This window comes from Oryctolagus cuniculus, chromosome 13, assembly GCF_964237555.1.
Source record: "Oryctolagus cuniculus chromosome 13, mOryCun1.1, whole genome shotgun sequence".
Lineage (NCBI taxonomy): Eukaryota > Metazoa > Chordata > Mammalia > Lagomorpha > Leporidae > Oryctolagus > Oryctolagus cuniculus.
In genome coordinates, this window is record NC_091444.1 from 96,231,871 (window position 1) to 96,251,825 (window position 19,955).

The 19,955-nt window shown below is 43.8% G+C and overlaps 1 protein-coding gene and 1 long non-coding RNA gene across 22 annotated transcripts in view; both read right to left on the bottom strand.

Annotated features, from left to right (window-relative positions):
* Window positions 1-11,663, bottom strand: part of LOC103352172 (uncharacterized) — a 33,278-nt gene extending 21,615 nt beyond the window's left edge. For 9 of the 18 annotated variants that reach the window (XR_011381675.1, XR_011381676.1, XR_011381677.1 and 6 more), the window contains exons 1-3: window positions 11,535-11,663; window positions 3,401-3,496; window positions 1,533-1,793 (exon numbers count right to left, since the gene is read on the bottom strand). This is a non-coding gene — a long non-coding RNA (uncharacterized lncRNA). Of the gene's footprint in view, window positions 1-1,532; window positions 1,794-3,360; window positions 6,042-11,534 lie in introns of those variants that run through there. The other 9 variants (XR_011381688.1, XR_011381687.1, XR_011381678.1 and 6 more) reach the window with 8 other exon arrangements.
* Window positions 11,542-19,955, bottom strand: part of LOC100343001 (GTP-binding protein 4) — a 37,959-nt gene continuing 29,545 nt past the window's right edge. The window contains exons 12-14 of one of the 4 annotated variants that reach the window (XR_011381674.1): window positions 18,890-19,015; window positions 15,269-15,378; window positions 11,542-11,668 (exon numbers count right to left, since the gene is read on the bottom strand). Coding sequence is in view for 3 of the 4 variants with exons in the window: in XM_070055944.1 (XP_069912045.1) it covers window positions 18,938-19,015 (78 nt within the window). In the remaining variant the exon portion in view is untranslated. Of the gene's footprint in view, window positions 11,669-15,175; window positions 15,379-18,317; window positions 18,466-18,889; window positions 19,016-19,955 lie in introns of those variants that run through there. The other 3 variants (XM_070055944.1, XM_070055943.1, XM_070055945.1) reach the window with 3 other exon arrangements.

The window sequence follows — 19,955 nt, forward strand, 5'->3', positions numbered from 1 at the left end:
ATATTTATGTGTCTTCAACACTCAACTTCTGTTTCCCCCCAAAGACTATGAGTATTAACCTTTCACTTTGAATGACCATATCACAATTCCACAGATATTTTCTCTCATGTACCTAAGTTATTATTCCATTGTCTTTGTCTTCTATTATTTTGGTTGAGGAGTCTGCTATCAATTTATGTGTATAATCTGGTTTTCACCATGTTCTCCAGGAACAATATCATGTTCCCCTTTTCTTTTGCCCACTTTTCCTGAAATGAGCACAGGCTGCGAGACTGAACTTGGTTTTCAAATAATCATAAAGCAATGTGCTGTTTACTCAGGCCTTCTGGACAGCATGACGGGTTCTGCAAACACTCAGTATATTTTTGGGACATCTCAAATGTCAACTTTTTCCTACCGCACTGCCAGTGTTACCTGCTGTGTCCCTAACACCATGCTTAGCAATGTGAATACAACAAGTATCCTCTCATCAGTCATTGTTAATATTTTCTAGGTGAAGAATATTCCACGATAATTCAGAGCTACTAGCATTGTAAATAGTTCAGGATGAACTATTACATGGCAAATTTCTTTTTTTTTTAATTTATTTGACAGGTAGAGTTATACAGTGACAGAGAGAGAGAGACAGAGAGGAAAAAGGTCTTCCTTTTGTCGGTTCACTCCCCAAATGGCTGCTACGGCCAGCGTTGCGCCGATCCAAAGCCAGGAGCCAGGTGCTTCTCCTGGTCTCCCATGCGGGTGCAGGGCCCAAGCACTTGGGCCATCCTCCACTGCACTCCTGGGCCACAGCAGAGAGCTGGACTGGAAGAGGAGCAACCGGGACAAAATCTGGCGCCCACAGGGGATGCCAGCGCCACAGGCGGAGGATTAGCAAAGTTTCAAATGCTTTGTGATTAAGCCTCGTTCATCTTGGGCTTTCTGATACTGCACACTACCTATGCCCTTCTTACACTTCAGCAAGCAACACTCCACTTATTTAGAGATTCGGGGAGATAGAGAGATATAGACTGACAGAGACCTTCCATCTGCTCATTAATTCCCCAAACGTCTGCAGCAGGCAGGGCTGTAATGGGACTCCCCCTGGGCTGAGGATAGAGCTGGGATGCTCACCACACTGAGGCAGCTGCGAGTCACAGAACAGACGACCGGAGAGGAGGGTGGTAAACAACCAGCGAACTCCAGAGATCAGGGGTCAGGCCTCGGGGCTTCAGCTGCGTTGGAGGACGCTGTCCAAGGTCAAGGAAAGAATGGGCAGTGCCTGTGGCTCACACACAACTGCAAAGTTCTGAGTATCACCAGCAGGGACAGAATGACCGACCACCAGCCCCCTGCTTCCTACTGCTTGCGTCTTCCCTAAGGCTTCTTAAAGGCCTGGCCGGAAAGGATCAAACTTCCTAAATGGTTTAACTGCACCCCAGAACAAACCTCAAGGACACTTACAGAAACAAAAACCATGTATCCTTGTGTCAGGCGAAACTCACGATGTTTGGGAACCAATTAAAATCACCACATATGCAAAGAAGCAAGAATACCTGATACACTTTGTGACAAATGTTTGTAAAGCTGGGTATTTTCTTGGGTTTCCACTTGAGTAATGTCCCACAGGCTTTGTGTGCAGCATTATCTTTGTTTTCAACACTTGGAATAAGCCAATTCCAAATTTTGATTTTCAGTTCAGAATAGAAGAGAGTTCCGTCTTCCTTGACTTCATTGTTGTGAGAGAAAGTGACCCAATTACACAGCATCAGGCATAACAGTATACTGAGATTTATGTTGGACACACTCCATGATTTCTATGACATATAAGAGCATTTAAAAAGTTAGAAGAATTAATTAAAAGATAAATTTATTCTGATAGAATACATTTTGTAAAACAAGCATTTTTTTATAGCATACATTTTCCATGAACTTTCTGAAGACCTCTCATATGCATGGATTTCAAAATCTTTTGCAACAAAATAACCTTATATTTTAATTCCATCTTCCACAAACTTTTGAAATACCCTCATATGGCATTGTTAATTGTATTTTGTATTTTTACCTTTTTACTTTGTCATTGTACTATTATTGATGGAAGGTAAGTCCAACATGATTGTTGATTTCTTTCTCCTTTCATGTAGACATATCATCACATGTCCAAAGGATAATTACCACTATAACTCCTATACGATTTTTAAATTATTGTTGTAATATCAGTCAGATTTGATAGACTGCTCTACCTTGAACTCTACTTCTCTAACATTCATAGTGCCATTGCTGCTTTATTTTCTGTCAACATTTTCCAGATGTCCCCTTTTATTTCCCTCTGTTTTTCAGCTTTCTATTTCATTCTGAGTTAGCTTTTTTTTTATGCAATCCAAGACTCTCCTCTTCTTTGATAGTTCTGTGTTTCTGCAGATGACCCATGAAGGGTTATAGATTTAACTGATAAACACGTAGACATTAGTATTTAAATTCCTGTAATTTCAGTAGTAGTCTCGATTAATTTGCTCTTTATTTGTGATATAAATATAAAACTCAGCACTGCCTTGAAGTCCAAAATAAGAATATGTATTTTTGATTGACATGTCCATTTTTCACAATGTCTCAATTCAAAAGGAACATAAATGTACAAATTTGGACAAGCACAGAAAATACAGAAAAGAAAGCCATAATAAAAATTGGACTGCACATTGTATGTTGTAGATTTCGGAAACAGGATACGCTGAACTCCGATTTTTAGGAGAAGTGAGTGCTTATATTACTGTTGTCTGATTGCTCTCATTTTGTTAAAGCTTCTTTTGTATTTTCAATCACTGATTTCTTTGTGAGGCTGAATCCAACCCACAATCTCTCAGTTCCCTTCCCAATATTCTCAATCAAATATCTCTATTAACTGATATTAGATAAAGTTAGACTCTTTCATTTCTCTAATTCTCATATATTGCTGAAAATATTTGCTAGAACTATATGATATAAAATAGAAACAGAAAAAAATACAGAGACACAGAAAATGATAATTATTATTGGAGTTCACACAGGTGAATTTCCTGTTACACTTTATCATTTCTCCACAAACATGAACACTGCCAGATTTTTATAGTCTACCTGCCATTTATCCAAGGTCAGAGACTTTAAAAACTTTCTGGCTTATGAGTCTCATAAGAATTGATTGATGGACAATTAACAATACAGGCACAATGTGAACATGCCTTCCATTTCCAGTTTCTCTGGACAACATATAAGAAACCACTAGTCTTTCTCCACATAAATGTGCCACTATGTTGTGTAAATTGCTTTGATGAAATTGGACACATTTGGCTAAGGATCTCAAGTGTATTTAATTTACAAGGACAGTGGGTGACAATACCCCTTGCTTACCAATCTGTGTTGCCAGGTGGGTCCCAGGATCATGGCTCACCTGGATGAGCTCCAGATAGAACAGCCGGAGGAGGTGTGCATCGTCAGTGACCAGCACGATCATGTCATTGGAGACGAAACGAAGAAGAACTGACACCTGAAAGGAAACATTGGGATGGATGAGGTGGAGGGAGCTTCTCTGTGTTCAGAATCTGTCCCATCAGCTCTTCCCTGCATCTGGCAAATACTCCAAGGAGGGGGTCTGAGAAGACGCACTTGAGAACAAGGCCGTGGACACTTGGGCTGCTGCCGCTGCATCTGTAATGCTCTGGAGGAAACTTGGGAAACGCTAGCCATTTTATTGAGAGCCCTTTTAGCACATCAAATATCACAACAAACCTTAGAGTCTGACAACTCACTTTGTGCTATTGGTCCATCAACTTCCTGGGCAGTGGCAAGAGTGACAGGAGTGGCCGGCGCCGCGGCTCACTAGGCTAATCCTCCGCCTTGCGGCACCAGCACACCGGGTTCTAGTCCCGGTCGGGGCGCCGGATTCTGTCCTGGTTGCCCTTCTTCCAGGCCAGCTCTCTGCTGTGGCCCAAGAGTGCAGTGGAGGATGGCCCAAGTGCTTGGGCCCTGCACCCCATGGGAGACCAGGAAAAGCACCTGGCTCCTGCCTTCGGATCAGCGCGGTGTGCTGGCCGCAGCGCTCTGGCCGCGGCAGCCATTGGAGGGTGAACCAACGGCAAAGGAAGACCTTTCTCTCTGTCTCTCTCTCTCTCACTGTCCACTCTGCCTGTCAAAAAAAAAAAAAAAAAAAAAAAAAAGTGACAGGAGTGGGGGCTGGGCAACAGGCTTAGACTCTGAGCCGCGGGTAAATCTCAGGCCTGTGGTATCTGGTGCGGAGTACCCACTTCTTACCCAATACACAATAAAGAGACATTATAGTCCCCACCTCAGAGTGTAGCTGTCAGTAACCACGGTTCTGATATTTACATGCTCCACACCTTCTTCAAATGCATGCCCAGCAAGCAAGCATTACCGCTGTGGGTAGTACCGCGTGCTCAGCTGCATGAGAGACTGAGAGGGGAGGGACCCTTTCCACAGACCTCTCACTCAGCTCACTTCTGTGTCAGCTACCTCACACTCATTTTGCAGGCTGTTGCACCGAGGCTTCAGTGTCGTCCTCTTCAGTATGAAAGATCAGTTCTTGGTACAGCAGAGATCAGATGCCAAGTACACTTTTCCTGGTGAGCTTACTCAGATGGAATCTAAGACCCATTGACCTCTGGCTTGTGTTTAGTGCCACATAGAGGGTTGAATAGTTAGCAAACTCATCAAGCTCTATATTGGAAAAGAGTTCTGCTCCAAAAGAATTTACAACTCTAATTTCCTCAAGGAATTGAGAACTTGTTTGTCTTGGAAAGATAGACTGGTGACATTGAAATTATTTTGTAGTTCTAAAAAAACTGAGAGCTTAATATGAATATAATAATTGACAAGAAGAATTGACGATGAGATGATAAACCAGAATTAAATATGTTTTATCTACTACATGTTGTCTAAGAAGGAGAATGACCCATTTGGTAAAAGGAAGCTCCCAATAAAGCAGGCCCAATGCCCATTTCTTCCAGGTCCTTTTTCTGAGTCCTGTTCTCATCACCCTTTATACAACTTGGCAGAACTGGAAGAGAAAGACACCATGGGAGTAAGAAGGGCAGCTCTGAGACGTCTCCAAGCTGAGCTGGGAATTCCTCAGGACCAGTACCACACTACTGCACGTATAGACATAAAAATGAACTTTGAGATCTGCTTAACCATTTCAATAATCCAGTTTTAGTTCTTACAGGCAAATGATGCTATGTTTTCATCTTTTAATTAAAATGCGATTACACAAGCAGTGAACAACAGACATTCACATCCAGTAATACATGTCTGCTTCCTACATAGAACAGCAGCAAGTCTGACTCACAGAATAGCTGTGACACAAACCACCATCTTATAATGTAAGAGTTTCTCTTAGCACCATTCTGAAAGGAAAAGATCCTTGATGAAACTCACATGTAAAACTCTGCAGAACTTTCTTTAGCCTTCTCATGTGATCTGTCTCTAGAATTCTTGCTGTGTTCTCAAAGAATGAAGTGGACAATATCAAGAATTGTAACTTCTTCATTATGATCTACCCAGCACTTCATTAAAGCTTGAGAAGCATGTGACACTCAGGGGCACAGCATATGTCTTCTGAATGCAAACAAAAAGAATGAGCTATTTTCTATGTAAAATCTTTTCTCTAAGATGGAATTCATGCTGGATCAATTTTGACACAGATTTCCACAAACGATGTAATTTTTATGAAAGGATTTTAGCACAAGTGTACTTCAGATGACATCTGGGGAGACCTTGAGATTGCCTGTCTTCTGTTTGTAAGGAAAAACCTCACAATGAACCCAGATCCCACAGAAGTCAAAGGCTACCACTACATGACCCAAGAGGAGCTGTGGGAGCTGCTGTACAGGGCAGCCCAGGGACAGGTGAAAGTGACCCCATGGTTTAGGATCATTGCAGAAGGCTTTCTGTTCAAGTGGTGGGATCATGTGCATGACATCTTCCCACACGTGGACCCTGACAAAATACATGGGTTGTAAAAACACGTGGGAATGTAATGTTCAAAATAATGAGTCATCGAGCCGGCCCCGTGGCTCAATAGGCTAATCCTCCACCTTGCGGCGCCGGCACACCGGGTTCGAGTCCCGGTTGGGGCGCCGGATTCTGTCCCGGTTGCCCCTCTTCCAGGCCAGCTCTCTGCTATGGCCAGGGAGTGCAGTGGAGGATGGCCCAGGTGCTTGGGCCCTGCACCCCATGGGAGACCAGGAAAAGCACCGGGCTCCTGGCTCCTGCCAGGATCAGCGCGGTGCGCCGGCTGCAGCGGCGGCCATTGGAGGGTGAACCAACGGCAAAAAGGAAGACCTTTCTCTCTCTGTCTCTCTCTCTCACTGTCCACTCTGCCTGTCAAAAAAAAAAAAAAAAAATAATGAGTCATCGCAAACCTATGGTTCAAATGCATACATTCAGATGATGGTGTGGTAGCAGAAATTGAATAGTGCAATCCTTTAACCAATTTATTTTAGCTTAAAGTTTGATTTCAGTGTTTTACCTAAGTGCTCAGTTATTTTCATCCAACTCTTAACATTTTTCAATTATTTCTATAGAAAATATCATTTTTCTGCTAAAAGTCTCCCTCTAATGGTTTCAATTTCCTACAGTATGGGTAGTCCTAGCCCATTCTAGGTGTAGACACAGGCTCTTGTAAGGGCCATTGCTCTGCATGTCCCCTTTCTGCCTGGTGCGTTGATCATTTATTCCTGGAGAATTTCTCCCACTAAGAATTATGCTATGGGGGACTGCATTGTGGCTTTGCGAGTAAAGCTGCCACCTCTGATGCCAGCATCCAATATGGGCAGCAGTTTGATCAGCTACTTGCTAATGTACCTGGGAAAGCTGTAAAGATGACTCAAGTGCTTGGGCCCTTGCACCTAAGTGGGAGATTCAGAAAAACTTCCTGATTCCCTGCTTTGGCCTGGCACAGCCTCAGCTGTTGTGGCCATTTGGGAATGAACCAGCAGATGAAAGATCTCTCTCTGTCTGTTCTCCCTCTGTAATTCAGCCTTTCAAATAAAATAAAATCTTTTTTAAAAAAGGAATTATGCTATATGATGATGATACACATGAAAGATAAGCAAATCTTTGTTAGTATTCTTGGTTTTAAAAGTTTCAGAAAAATGTTATTTACCATGCAATACCTTAAGTCAAATAATTATTATTGATTCCTGTTTTTTTTTTACATTAACCAATACTAACAATACAAAATAGATGCATATGATTGAACAAATTAAAATAATTTAGAAACAAAATGGTTTGTTTTATTCAAGTTAGAGTAAGAGGTGAATCTTATTACTAAAATATTATGTTTTATTTGTTAGAATGTTTAGTGTTCATGATACAACATCTAGAAATCATAATCTTGATTATTGAAAATATGTAAAATCTTTTTTGTAAAGATTTCTATTTATTTGAAAGTCAGAGTTACACACAGAGAGAAGCAGAGGCAGAGAGAGATAGAGAGACAGGTCTTCCATCCACTGGTTTACTCCCCAGTTGGCCACAAGGACTGGAGCTGGGATGATCTGAAGCTAGGAGCCAAGAGCCTCTTCTCGGTCTCTCACATGGGTGCAGGGGCCCAAGACCTTGGGCCATCGTCTACTGCTTTCGCAGGCCATAGCAGAGAGCTAGATCAGAAGCGCAGCAGCCATGACTTGAACCAGCACCCATATGGGATGCCAACACCGCAGACAGCGGCCTTAACTGCTATGCCACCGCGCTGGCCTCCAAAAATATGTAAAATCTTGAATCAACAGAAAGTTCTCCCAAGACTTCTTTTAATTCATTGACTTTCTAAATAAATCTTGATTAATAAAACAACTACTTTTATTCCAGTGTGTATTTAGTCTTTTGCTATTTGTAAAGGTATTTGATCATTTTCTTTAAAATAAATCAAAATTAAATGCAAATTATATAATTCTTCTTTCATGCTTGATGGGCCATCTTGGGGTAATGTGCCTGGGAAAGCAGTAGAGGATGGCCATGTCCTTGGGTCCCTGCACCCACATAGGAAACCCGAAAGAAGCTCCTGGCTCTTGGCTTTAGATCAGCTCAGTTCCAGCTGTTGTGGCCATTTGGGTAGTGAACCAGCAGATCAAAGACCTCTTTCTCTGTCTCTACATGTCCCTGTAAGACTGCCTCTCAAATAAATAAAATAAATTTCTTTAAAAAAAAAAAGAATAAAACTCAACTATTTGCAGCAAAATAGACACAACTAGAAGACATCATGTTGATTGAAATTAGCCAGACACAGAAAGACAAAAACTGAATGCTACCTTATGTGAAAACTAAAATTTTAAAAACAACAAAAGAAAGAAAAAAGAATTAACTGTCTGTGTGTATCTGTATTGGCACAAATACAGTTTTGTAAAAGTTTGTCTTATACCTTTGTGAAGCCCATGATTAAGAGTGTTATACGACTGTAGTTTGAGTGCTCTGTGATTGCTTTAAAATTTAAAATACATGGGTGAAGTGGTCATTTTTCCATTCGATTGCTATTATAACCATGACTCCACCAAGAAACTATTGGAACTCTTCTAAGAAGAGTTTGGTAAAGTTACAGCTTATAAAATCAACACACAAAAATAAACAGCCTTTGTACACAAAGACAATGCCATGGCTGAGAATGAACTTCTAAGATCAATCACAATCATAATACCTACAAAAAAATTCAAATACCTTGGAATATATTTAACCAAGGATGTCAAAGATCTCTACGATGAAACTAACAGAACATTAAAGAAAGAAATAGAAGAAGATACAAAAAAGGGGAAAAACTTCCATATTCATGGATTGGAAGAATTAATATCATAAAAATGTCCATCATTCTGAAAGTAATTTACAGATTAATTGCAATAACAATCAAAATACCAAAGACATTCTTCTCAGATCTTGGGGGAAATTAATTTGGAAACACAAGAGACCTCAAATAGCTAAAGCAATCTTATACAACAAAAACAAAGCCGGAGGCATCATAATACCAAATTTCAAGCCACACTACAAGGCAGATATAATCAAAACATCCTGGTAATGGTACAAAAACGGATAGATAGACCAATGGAACAGAATAGAAACATCAGAAATCAATCCAAGCATCTACAACCAACTTATATTTGACCAAATAGCTAAAACCAATCCCTTGAACAAGGACAGTCTCTTCAACCAAGGGTGCTAGGAGGGGCCTGCGCCGTGGCTTACTTGGCTAATCCTCCATCTGCAGTGCCAGCATCCCATATGGGGGCCGGTTCTAGTCCTGGCTGCTCCTCTTCCAGTCCAGCTCTCTGCTGTGGCCCGGGAAGGCAGTGGAGGATGGCCCAAGTGCTTGGGCGCCTGTACCCACGTGGGAGACCCGGAAGAAGCACCTGGCTCCTGGCTTCAGATTGGCGCAGCAGCAGCCATAGCAGCCATTTAGGGGGGGTGAACCAATGAAAGAAAGACCTTTCTCTCTGTCTCTCTCTCTCTAACTGTCTAACTCTATCTGTCAAATGAAAAAAAAATGGTGCTGGGAAAACTGGATTTCCACATGCAGAAGTATGACACAGTACCCCTACCTTTCACCTTACACCAAAATCCATTCAAAATGGATTAAAGACCTAAATCTATGACCTGATACAATCAAATTATTAGAGATCATTGGGAAAACCCTGCAAGACATTGGCACAGGCAAAGAGTTCTTGAAAAAGACTCCAGAGGCACAGGCAATCAAAGTCACAATCAACAATGGGATTATATCAAATTGAGAAGCTTCTGTACTGCAAAAGAAACACTCAGCAAAGTGAAGAGGCAACTGACAGATTGGGAGAAATTACTGCATGCAGCTGATAAAAGATAATAACCAGAATATATAAAAGATCAAGAAATTCCGCAACAACAAAACAAACAACCCAGTTAAGAAATGGGCAAAGGACTTAAACAGACATTTTTCAAAAGAGGAAATCCAAATGGCCAACAGACATTTGAAAAAATGCTCAGGATCACTAGCTGTCAGGGGAATGCAAATGAAAACCACAATGAGGTTTCACCTCACCCCCATTAGAATGGTTTTCATACAGAAGTCAACAAACAACAAATGCCAGCAAGGATGTGGGGGAAAAGGCACCCTAATCCACTGTTGGTGGGAATGCAAACTGGAAAACCACTATGGAAATCAGTTTGGAGATATCTCAGAAATCTGAATATACTCCTACCATACCACCCAGTCATCCCACTTCTGGGAATTTACCAAAGGGAAATAAAATCAGCAAATAAAAGAGTTATCTGCACCTCCATGTTTATTGCAGCTCAATTCACAATAGCTAAGACATGGAATCAACCTAAATGCTCATCAACTGAAGACTGGATAAAGAAATTATGGAGGGGCCGGCTATGTAGCACAGCCGGTTAACGCCCTGGCCTGAAGTGCCAGCATCCCATGTAGGCACCAGTTCGAGTCCTGGCTGCTCCACTTCCAATCCAGCTCTCTGCTATGGCCTGGGAAAGCAGTAGAAGATGGCCCAAGTCCTTGGGCCCCTGCACTCACGTGGGAGACCCGGAGGAAGCTCCTGGCTCCTGGCTTTGGATCAGTACAGCTCTGGCCATTGTGGCCAACTGGGGAGTAAACCAGCGGATGGAAGACCTCTCTCTCTGTCTCTACCTCTCTCTGTAATTCTTTCACATAAATAAAAATCAATCTTTAAAAAAATAAAGAAATTATGGGATATGTACTCTATGGGTTACCACACAGTGGTAAAAAAAATAAAATGAAATCTGGTCATTTGTAACAAAATGGATGCATCTGGAAAACATCATACTTAGTGAAATAAGCCAGTCCCAAAGGGAAAAATACCATATTTTCTCCCTGATTTGTGATAACAGAGCACCTAAAAAGGAAACCTTTAGAAGTGAAATTGATACTATGAGAAGCGATGACTTGAACAGCCCTTGTCTTAATTTTCAAGGAACAGTTTTTTTTTTCCTTCTTAATACCATTGGTTGAACTCTTTATGTACCATAGAATTAATTGTATGTGTATAAAGTCAATTGAAAATAGATCCCAATAAAAAATAAAGAGTGAGAATAAGAGAAGGAAGAGCTGTATAGTTCTGAATACATTCCTACGGACTTACTTCTAAGGGTAAAGCTAATCATAAACAGAAAAAAAATAAATAAAAGGAGACAGAGTGTTAAGTATTGTTGACATCCATACAAATGAGTTTTCTCTTACACTTTATCATTTCTCCAGAGACATCAACCTACTGTGACTCATTTTTTACGACTAGCCAATTTTTCAGTGTCAGAGACTTTCAAAGTCCTCTAGTATGGGTATTATTTATAGGGATTTATTGATCAACAACAAATAATAAAAGACAGAATGAGAACATGTCCTCTACTTTCAATTTCTTGACAGTATATATGAAACTATTAGTCTTTCTCACATAAAAATATCCCACTGCCAATTTGTGAAAATTGCCTTGTTGATATAGGACAGATTTGGCTAATCTTCTCTTATATTTTTAATTTATGAGAATGGTGGATAATAATACTCCTTCTTCACTAACCCGTTTTGCAGGCATGTCCCAGGTAAGCATGGCCCACCTAGATGGGCTCCCAGACAAAAGAGTTGGAGGAGATGTGCATCGTTACTGACCAGCACGATCGGGTCATTGGAGCCGAAACAAAGAAGGACTGCCACCTGAACGGAAACATCGAGAAGGGTGAGGTGGAGGGAGCCTCTCCTCTGTGTTCAGAATCTGTCCCATCAGCTCTTCCTTGCATCTGGCAAATGCTCTGAAGGGGGTGTCTGACAAGATGCATTTGAGAACAAGACCGAGGGCATATAGGCTGCTGCTGCATTTGTAATGCTTTGAAGGGAGCTTAGGAAATTCTGATTACTTCATTGTGAGCCCTTTTAGCACATCCATTGTCACAACAAACCCAAACCCCAGGGCCTGACAAGTCACTTTGTGCCCCTGCTCCTTCGATGGCCTGGGCAGTGACAAGAGTAAATGCAATGGGGTCAAAGCAACAGGCTGCATGTGGGCCAGGCCTAAATCTTAGACCTGTGTTGCCTGGTACGATTTACTCACTCTACTTGCTAGTGTTCTTGCTTACACAATGGAGAGATATGACACTACCCAACTCAGGGTGTTTCTGTGAATAACCAAGGCACTGAGTATCTACTAGTTCACTACCTGCATCAAATGAATACCCAGGAAGGGTCACCTGCTGTGGGCGGTGCAGCACCCTTAGCTGCATGTGAGAGTCAGAGGGAAGAAAGGGACCATTTCCACCCTGGTTTACTTCACCTGTGTTACCTAACACTTGTGGGGAGCAATCCGGACTAGACTAAGTTACTCGAATTGGGACTTATTCTATGCATCTGCTCTCCCACAATATGGCGTTGGGAGAGAAGTAAACAGCTTCCGCACAGCTGCCTCCAGTTCAACCAATTAACTGTAGGACTTGCTCCTGATTGGAGAGCAGCGTACTCGGCGTGTGGGCAGCCGAGTTGGGATTGGCGGAGGAGGACTATAAAGGAGGAGAGAAACGGCATGCACCGGGAACATCTATGGGGAACATCTAAGGGAACCCGTGCAGCCCCCAGAGAGCCGGCCGGCGGTGTGCCGCTCCCCTGCGGAAGTGGGGAATGTGGCCAGGGGGAACTGCCCTTCCACGGAGGTGGAAGGGATAGTAGCCAACCCGGGAAGAACCAGCAGCAAACCCGGGGAGGGCCGAGCAGACGAAAGAACAGCGCAGGGTCCTGTGTTGCTCCTCCACGAAGAGGGGGAGCGACATAATGGTGCCGTGACTCGGATAGGAAACCTGACTCGGATAGGAAACCTAGGACGGATAGGAAACCTAGGACGGATTAGCAAACTTAGGAGGGAAGAAACGGGAAGAACTGGGAAAATACCGGAGAGAGAGATTAGCAAACAGCCTAGGGAAAAGCCGGACGAAAAGGGTGCCGGAAGAAGCTGTTGAAAGCCTAGGCATAGACTCAGATACGGACTATGGGGGGAAGCTGGGAGAAATCTCTAAGGTCGAAAGCGAAAGTGAAAGCTAGAACAAACAGACTCGGACGCGGACTGTGGGGAGAGGCCAGGAGAAATGAGGGAGGAATATCGTTGGAGGAAAGCTTGGGGAAACATACCGGGTAGAGAAAAGTGTTAGGGAAATTGAAGCCGCGGGGGGCAGGCCGAGGCGGATACGAAAGCCACTTTGGGATTCTCAAGTTAGCCCGGGAATGGGGGGCGAAAAGTTGAAACCAGAAGCTGAGACGTAAGCCAGATTGGGATCCGTCTGATTAGCCCGGGGAGCAAAGGACGGGAAGCCAAACCGTGGGGCGGAGACGTACGCTGGGTTGAATTCGCCAGGCTAGCCCGGGGAACTTAGATTGAATCCTAGTGGCGGAGACGCAAGCTACGCTGTGTTACTCGCGGAAGCCGCCGCGTGCAGAGAGAGCACGGGGCGTGAATAGATAGGGAACGGGGCTGGCGTAGGCCGTGGTTCAGACGCGAAAGGGTTAAGCGTGGAGACCGCGGAGCGCGCGAAGCCGAGCCGCGCAAAGCCGGGAAGCTGCGCAGATGAGAGAGGCGCGCGGGCTGAAGCGGCGAGGTGCCGGGAAGCTGCGGGGATAAGAGAAACAGAAGTTTGGAAGTGAAGTAAAAGAGAAATGGGAATGCTGGAAGATAGAAGTGAAATGGGAGAGGTAGGAATGCCCGGAGATAGAGAAATAGAGAAAAATAAGGCCTCCCCTCAACATGCCAATTAGAAGGCTTGAATTCGGTCTGCCCGATTAGTGAGGCGATGAGCACCTGGGCGGCTAGCCGCAGGTCACCGAAGACAGGCACGAATTAACATCAGTAAAGCTTCCCCACAATGCAACAATTAGGAGGCTTGGATTCGGTCTGCCTGATTTAAGGCGGTAAGCGCCAGCAAAGCTCGACCAGAGTATGAGCTGCAGGTCACCGAAGATAGGCACGAACCAACACTAATAAGTCTCCCCCACAATACGGCAATGAGAAGGCTTGGATTCGGTTTGCCTGATAGGTTTTGTAAACACCTGCAGGCAGTTCTAGCAGAGCAGAGCATGCGCTGCAGGGCACCGAACACAGGCACGCATCAGCGCCTAAAAACCTCCTCACAATGGCGAAGAGAGGACCCGGATTCGGTTTTCCTGATTGATAGGACTTGTAAGAGCCTGTGGCAACTCTAGCAAGTAGAGCAGAGTGTGTGCCGCGGGACACCGAAGACAGGCGCGTATCAACGCTAAAAAATAAAAAGAAAGGGGGATCTGTGGGGAGCAATCCGGACTAGACTAAGTTACTCGAATTGGGACTTATTCTATGCATCTGCTCTCCCACAATATGGCGTTGGGAGAGAAGTAAACAGCTTCCGCACAGCTGCCTCCAGTTCAACCAATTAACTGTAGGACTTGCTCCTGATTGGAGAGCAGCGTACTCGGCGTGTGGGCAGCCGAGTTGGGATTGGCGGAGGAGGACTATAAAGGAGGAGAGAAACGGCATGCACCAGGAACATCTATGGGGAACATCTAAGGGAACCCGTGCAGCCCCCAGAGAGCCGGCCGGCGGTGTGCCGCTCCCCTGCGGAAGTGGGGAATGTGGCCAGGGGGAACTGCCCTTCCACGGAGGTGGAAGGGATAGTAGCCAACCCGGGAAGAACCAGCAGCAAACCCGGGGAGGGCCGAGCAGACGAAAGAACAGCGCAGGGTCCTGTGTTGCTCCTCCACGAAGAGGGGGAGCGACAACACTGAGGAATGTTGCACACACATTTCAGTGTCCTGTTCAATATGTAAAACCAACTCTGGGTACAACAGAGATATGACACTACGTTCAGTTTTCCTGGTGACCTTACTCAGTTGACATCCAAGGGCCATAGACTTCTGGCTTTGCTTGTGTTTTAGAGACAGGAAAAGGGCAGTCTTGAAAAAGCCCTCTTTGGGAAGTCTCCAACAGAAACTGGAAGGACGTTAAATTCTTGCTAATTATACCTGGAATTAATTCAAAGAATTGGGAACTTACTGGTCTTAGAAATACAGGTATAGGGACTTTGAAATTATCTTGCAGATCTAAAAGAAAACTGGGAGTCTAATGTGAACAATATTTAAGAATTGAAAAGAATTGGTAATGAAGCGATAACTCTGAATTAAATGTTTTAGCCATTAAGTGATGTCTAGAACAAAGATTACCTGTTTTTTACTAAGCAGTAATGTATTACTTACAATAATTGCTCATTATTTCAAGAATATTTTACTGACTCTTGCTCTGGTCACCTATTATATAATCCAGAAGAACTGGAAGAAAAAGACACCAGGGGAATTAAAGCAGCAGCCAGGAGATGTCTGCAGGATGAACTGAGAACTCCACAGGACCAGGTACCCACCTATGGCACATAAACATAAAAGTAAATGAGTTTTCTGATATGTTGACGCATCTCAAGTATGTACTTTTAGTTCCAGCATGCAAATGATGCTATGTATTCATTTCATTTGATTACTATTAATTGAGCAGTGAACAGTGGACAACAGGGTATCTACTTCCTGTAACCAACAGCCTTCTTGTAGAACAGCGACAAGCCTGATTCTCAGGACTGTCCATGAAATAAATCATTACCTTATAAAGGAATAGCGTCTCTTACCACTATTCTAAAGGAAAGTGTTCTTGATGAAACCAATGTGTAAAAGCTCCACAGAATTTTCTTTAGCTTTCTCACATGCTGTTTCCTTAAAAAACGTAGAGTGAGGGGTTGGAGCTGTGGCATAGTGGGTAAAGCCACCGCCTGCCGTGCCAGCATCCCATATGGGTGCAGGTTTGAGTGTTGGCTGCTCCACTTCCGATCCAGCTCTCTGCTGTGGCCTGGGAAAGCAGTGGAAGATGGCCCAAGTGCTGGGGCCTCTGCACCTACAAGAGAGACCTGGAGGAGGCTCCTGGCTCCTGGCTCCAGATTGGCGCAGCTCCAGCCGTTGTGGCCAATTGGGGAGTGAACCAGAGGATGGACAATGTCTCTCTCTCTGCCCCTCCTTCTCTCTATGTGTAACTCTGACTTTCAAATAAATAAATAAATCTTTTTTAAAAAAAGTGTATTCAAAGAGTGTAGTGATCGAGATCAAGAACTGTGACCTCTTCATGATGATCAACCCAGTGCTTCATTAAAACTTAGAAAGTATGTGACAGTCAGTTGGGTGCATGGCATATTTTTTTGAGTGAAAAAAAAAAAGAATGAATTGTTTTCTATATTTAATCTTTTCTCTCAGATCGAATTAATACTGGCTCAACTTTGTCACAGATTTCCACAAAGGATATCATTTTTATGATGCGAATCTACCACCAGTGTACTTCAGACAGCATTTAGGGAGAACATGAGATTGGCTACCCTCTGTGAGGAAAAACCTCAGAGGGAACCCAGGTCCCACGGGAAGTCAAAAGCTACCACTATATGAACTGGAGTGAGCTTCCGGAACTCCTGGACAGGATGGCCCTGGGACAAGAGAAGGTAACCGCATGGACGGAACCATCGCAGAGAGCCTTCTGTTCAAGTGGTGGCATCATGTGCACCATGTCTTTGTTTATATGAAGGCCGACAAAACACATGCGTGTTGAAAAGATGTGGTGTTCGCCAGCGCCGCAGCTCACTAGGCTAATCCTCCACCTTGTGGCGCCGGCACACCAGGTTCTAGTCCCAGTCAGGGCGCTGGATTCTGTCCCGGTTGCCCCTCTTCCAGGCCAGCTCTCTGCTGTGGCCAGGGAGGGCAGTGGAGGATGGCCCAAGTGCTTGGGCCCTGCACCCGCATGGGAGACCAGGAGAAGCACCTGGCTCCTGCCATCGGATCAGTGCCGTGCGCCACCCTCAGCACGCTGGCCACGGCGGCCATTGGAGGGTGAACCAACGGCAAAGGAAGACCTTTCTCTCTGTCTCTCTCTTTCACTGTCCACTCTGCCTGTCAAAAAAAAAAAAAAAAAAAAAGATGTGGTGTTCAATGTAACGGGTCCAAACTCATGATTAAAATGTGTATGTGCAGATCATGATGTGCTTACATAAAATGAGTAGTGAAATCCTTAAAGTTTGATTTAAAGAATTTTGGGGCCGGCGCTGAGGTGTAGCAGGTAAAGCTGCCACCTGCAGTGCCAGCATCCCATATGGGCACCGGATTGTGTCCTGGCTGCTCTACTTCTCATCCAGCTCTCTGCTATGGCCTGGGAAAGCAGTAGAAGATGACTCAAGCCAGTGCCGTGGCTCACTAGGCTAATCCTCCGCCTTGCAGCACCGGCACACCGGGTTCTAGTCCCGGTCAGGGCGCTGGATTCTGTCCCGGTTGCCCCTCTTCCAGGACAGCTCTCTGCTGTGGCCAGGGAGTGCAGTGGAGGATGGCCCAAGTGCTTGGGCCCTGCACCCCATGGGAGACCAGGAGAAGCACCTGGCTCCTGCCTTCAGATCAGTGCGGTGCGCCGGCCGCATGCGGCCGTGGAGGCCATTGGAGGATGAACCAATGGCAAAGGAAGACCTTTCTCTCTGTCTCTCTCACTGTTCACTCTGCCTGTCAAAAAAATAAATAAATAAATAAAAAGAAGATGACTCAAGTCCTTGGGCCCCTGCATCCATGTGGGAGACTGGGAAGAAGCTCCTGGCTCCTGGCTTTGGATCAGCCCAGCTCCAGCCATTGCAGCCAATTGGCGAGTGAAATAGCAGATGGAAGAGTTCTCTTTCTCTCTGCCTCTCCTTCTCTGTCTGTGTAACTCTGACTTTCAAATAAATAAATAAATTTTTTTAAAAAAAGAATTTTACTTAAGTGCTCACTTATTTTTCTCGATGTCTTGAATTTTTGCAATGCTCTTTATAGAATAGCATTTTCCATGTAAAACATTCTCTCTAGCTTCTCCCCCACCCCCACCCCCCCACCCCGTAGTAGTCCCTGGCAATTCTAGTTGTAGACAGCAGCTTCCATAAAGACAATAGGCTTTCATGTGACCTCTCTGCCTAGTGCTTTGGTCATTTGTTCTGGGAGAATTTCTCCCTTTAGTAATGTACGCTACGTGAGGAAGATGTACATGAAATATAAGCCAATGTTTGTTAGTTTTAATTGGCAGAAAAGTTTCACAAAGATGCTATTTATCATGCTGTAAGTTAAAACAAATAGTTAAGGTTGTCCTGTTTAGTATTTACATTAGCCAGCACTGACTTAAAGATGGACATCTCTGTACCAATTTTAAAAGTTTAAAAATAAAATGGTTTTGTTTCCTTCAACATGGAGTAAGACACAAATTTTTTATTTATTTTTTTAAAGATTTTTATTTATTTATTTGAGTTACAGTGAGAGGGAGAGACAGAGAGAAAGGTCTTCCTTCCGTTGGTTCACTCCCCAGATGGCTGCAGTGGCCCGAGCTGAGCCGATCTGAAGCCAGGAGCCAGGTGCCTCTTCCGGGTCTCCCATGAGGGTACAGGGGCCCAAGGACTTGGACCATCCTCCACTGCCTTCCCAGGCTATAGCAGAGAGCTGGATTAGAACTGGAGCAGACAGGACACGAACCAGTGCCCATATGGGATGCTGGTGCCATAGGCAGAGGATTAACCTACTGCGCCACGGCACCGGCCCGACAATTTTTTTTTATTAAAAGGTCCTCATAATACATTTACTAAAATGTTACTGTCCATTTCACAACATCTGATACTCATCATCTTATTATAGAAAATATTCAAAACCTTGAATCAGCAGAAAGTTTAACCAAGAAAAAATGTAATTATTTGAGTTTTCTAAATAAATCTTAACTAATGAGAAAACTACTTCTATTTCATCACATGTTAAATTATTTGCTGTCTATAAATGTCTTAGGTCATTTTCTTAAAAATAACCAAAATCAAGTGCACATTGTATACTACCTCTTTGAGAGCTCCTTACCAGGGAGTCTTGAGGTCATGATTCCAATAATGAATTCACAGTGGAGTTTCACCATGGATTTGACCCAGTTATGGTGGATGAATTCTGGCACAGACTGCCAGTCTTCTCTTTGTTCTTGCCTTTGTCCTGTTGCAAAGTTGAAACACAAAAGCTGTCTCCTGCAGAATTCACTGGAACCTGGAAGTCTTCATTAGCCTGTCATCTTTGATCAGTTGGGGCTGAACTGAAACGCCAGTGTTTATATAACTATTGTTTATATAACATTGTGTTATATAGCAGCACCCTTGAGGGCATTTTGTCCTTGGGAGCAAAAGCATTCTCTCTTGGGGATAGTTAGAATATTTACAGATTCAAAGACCATAATCAGTGCATTTGTCTTTCCACTTAACACTGCAGAAGTAGACTCCACTTCAGATCCTCTGCTCACTGGCATGGCTACCACTAGGAGGGAACTGGAGAAATATCATAATGGCAAAGGGAAGAGAAAGACTTTCTAGCTGTGAATACTCTCTCTCACACCACATCCTAGAAAGGACAGAGGGTAACAATAAAATTAGACACCTTGGCATTCTGGCAAACAAAAGCAGTAAACTCATAGAAACCAGAAAGAATAGGAGAGAGGCATCTTTAAAATATATATAGCCTGGGGCTGGTGCTGTGGCATATCAGGTAAAGCTGCTGCCTGCAGGGCCAGCATCCCATATGGGTGCTGGTTCAAGTCCCGGCTGCTCCACTTCCAATCCAGCTCTCTGCTATGGCCTGGGAAAGCAGTAGAAGATGGCCCAAGTCCTTGGGCCCCTGCACCCATGTGGGAGACCTGGGAGAAATTCCTGGCTCCTGGCTTAAGAAAAGCACAGCTCTGGCTGTTGCAACTGGGGAGTGAACCAGCGGATGGAAGACCTCTCTCTCTCTCTCTCTCTCTCTCTGTAACTCTGACTTTCAAATAAACAAATAAAATATATATATATATATATATATATATGTATACACACACATATACACACACACAGCCTAAAATGTTCCATCAATAAGAAAATTTTCAAATTGTAACAATTCACCTAGTACC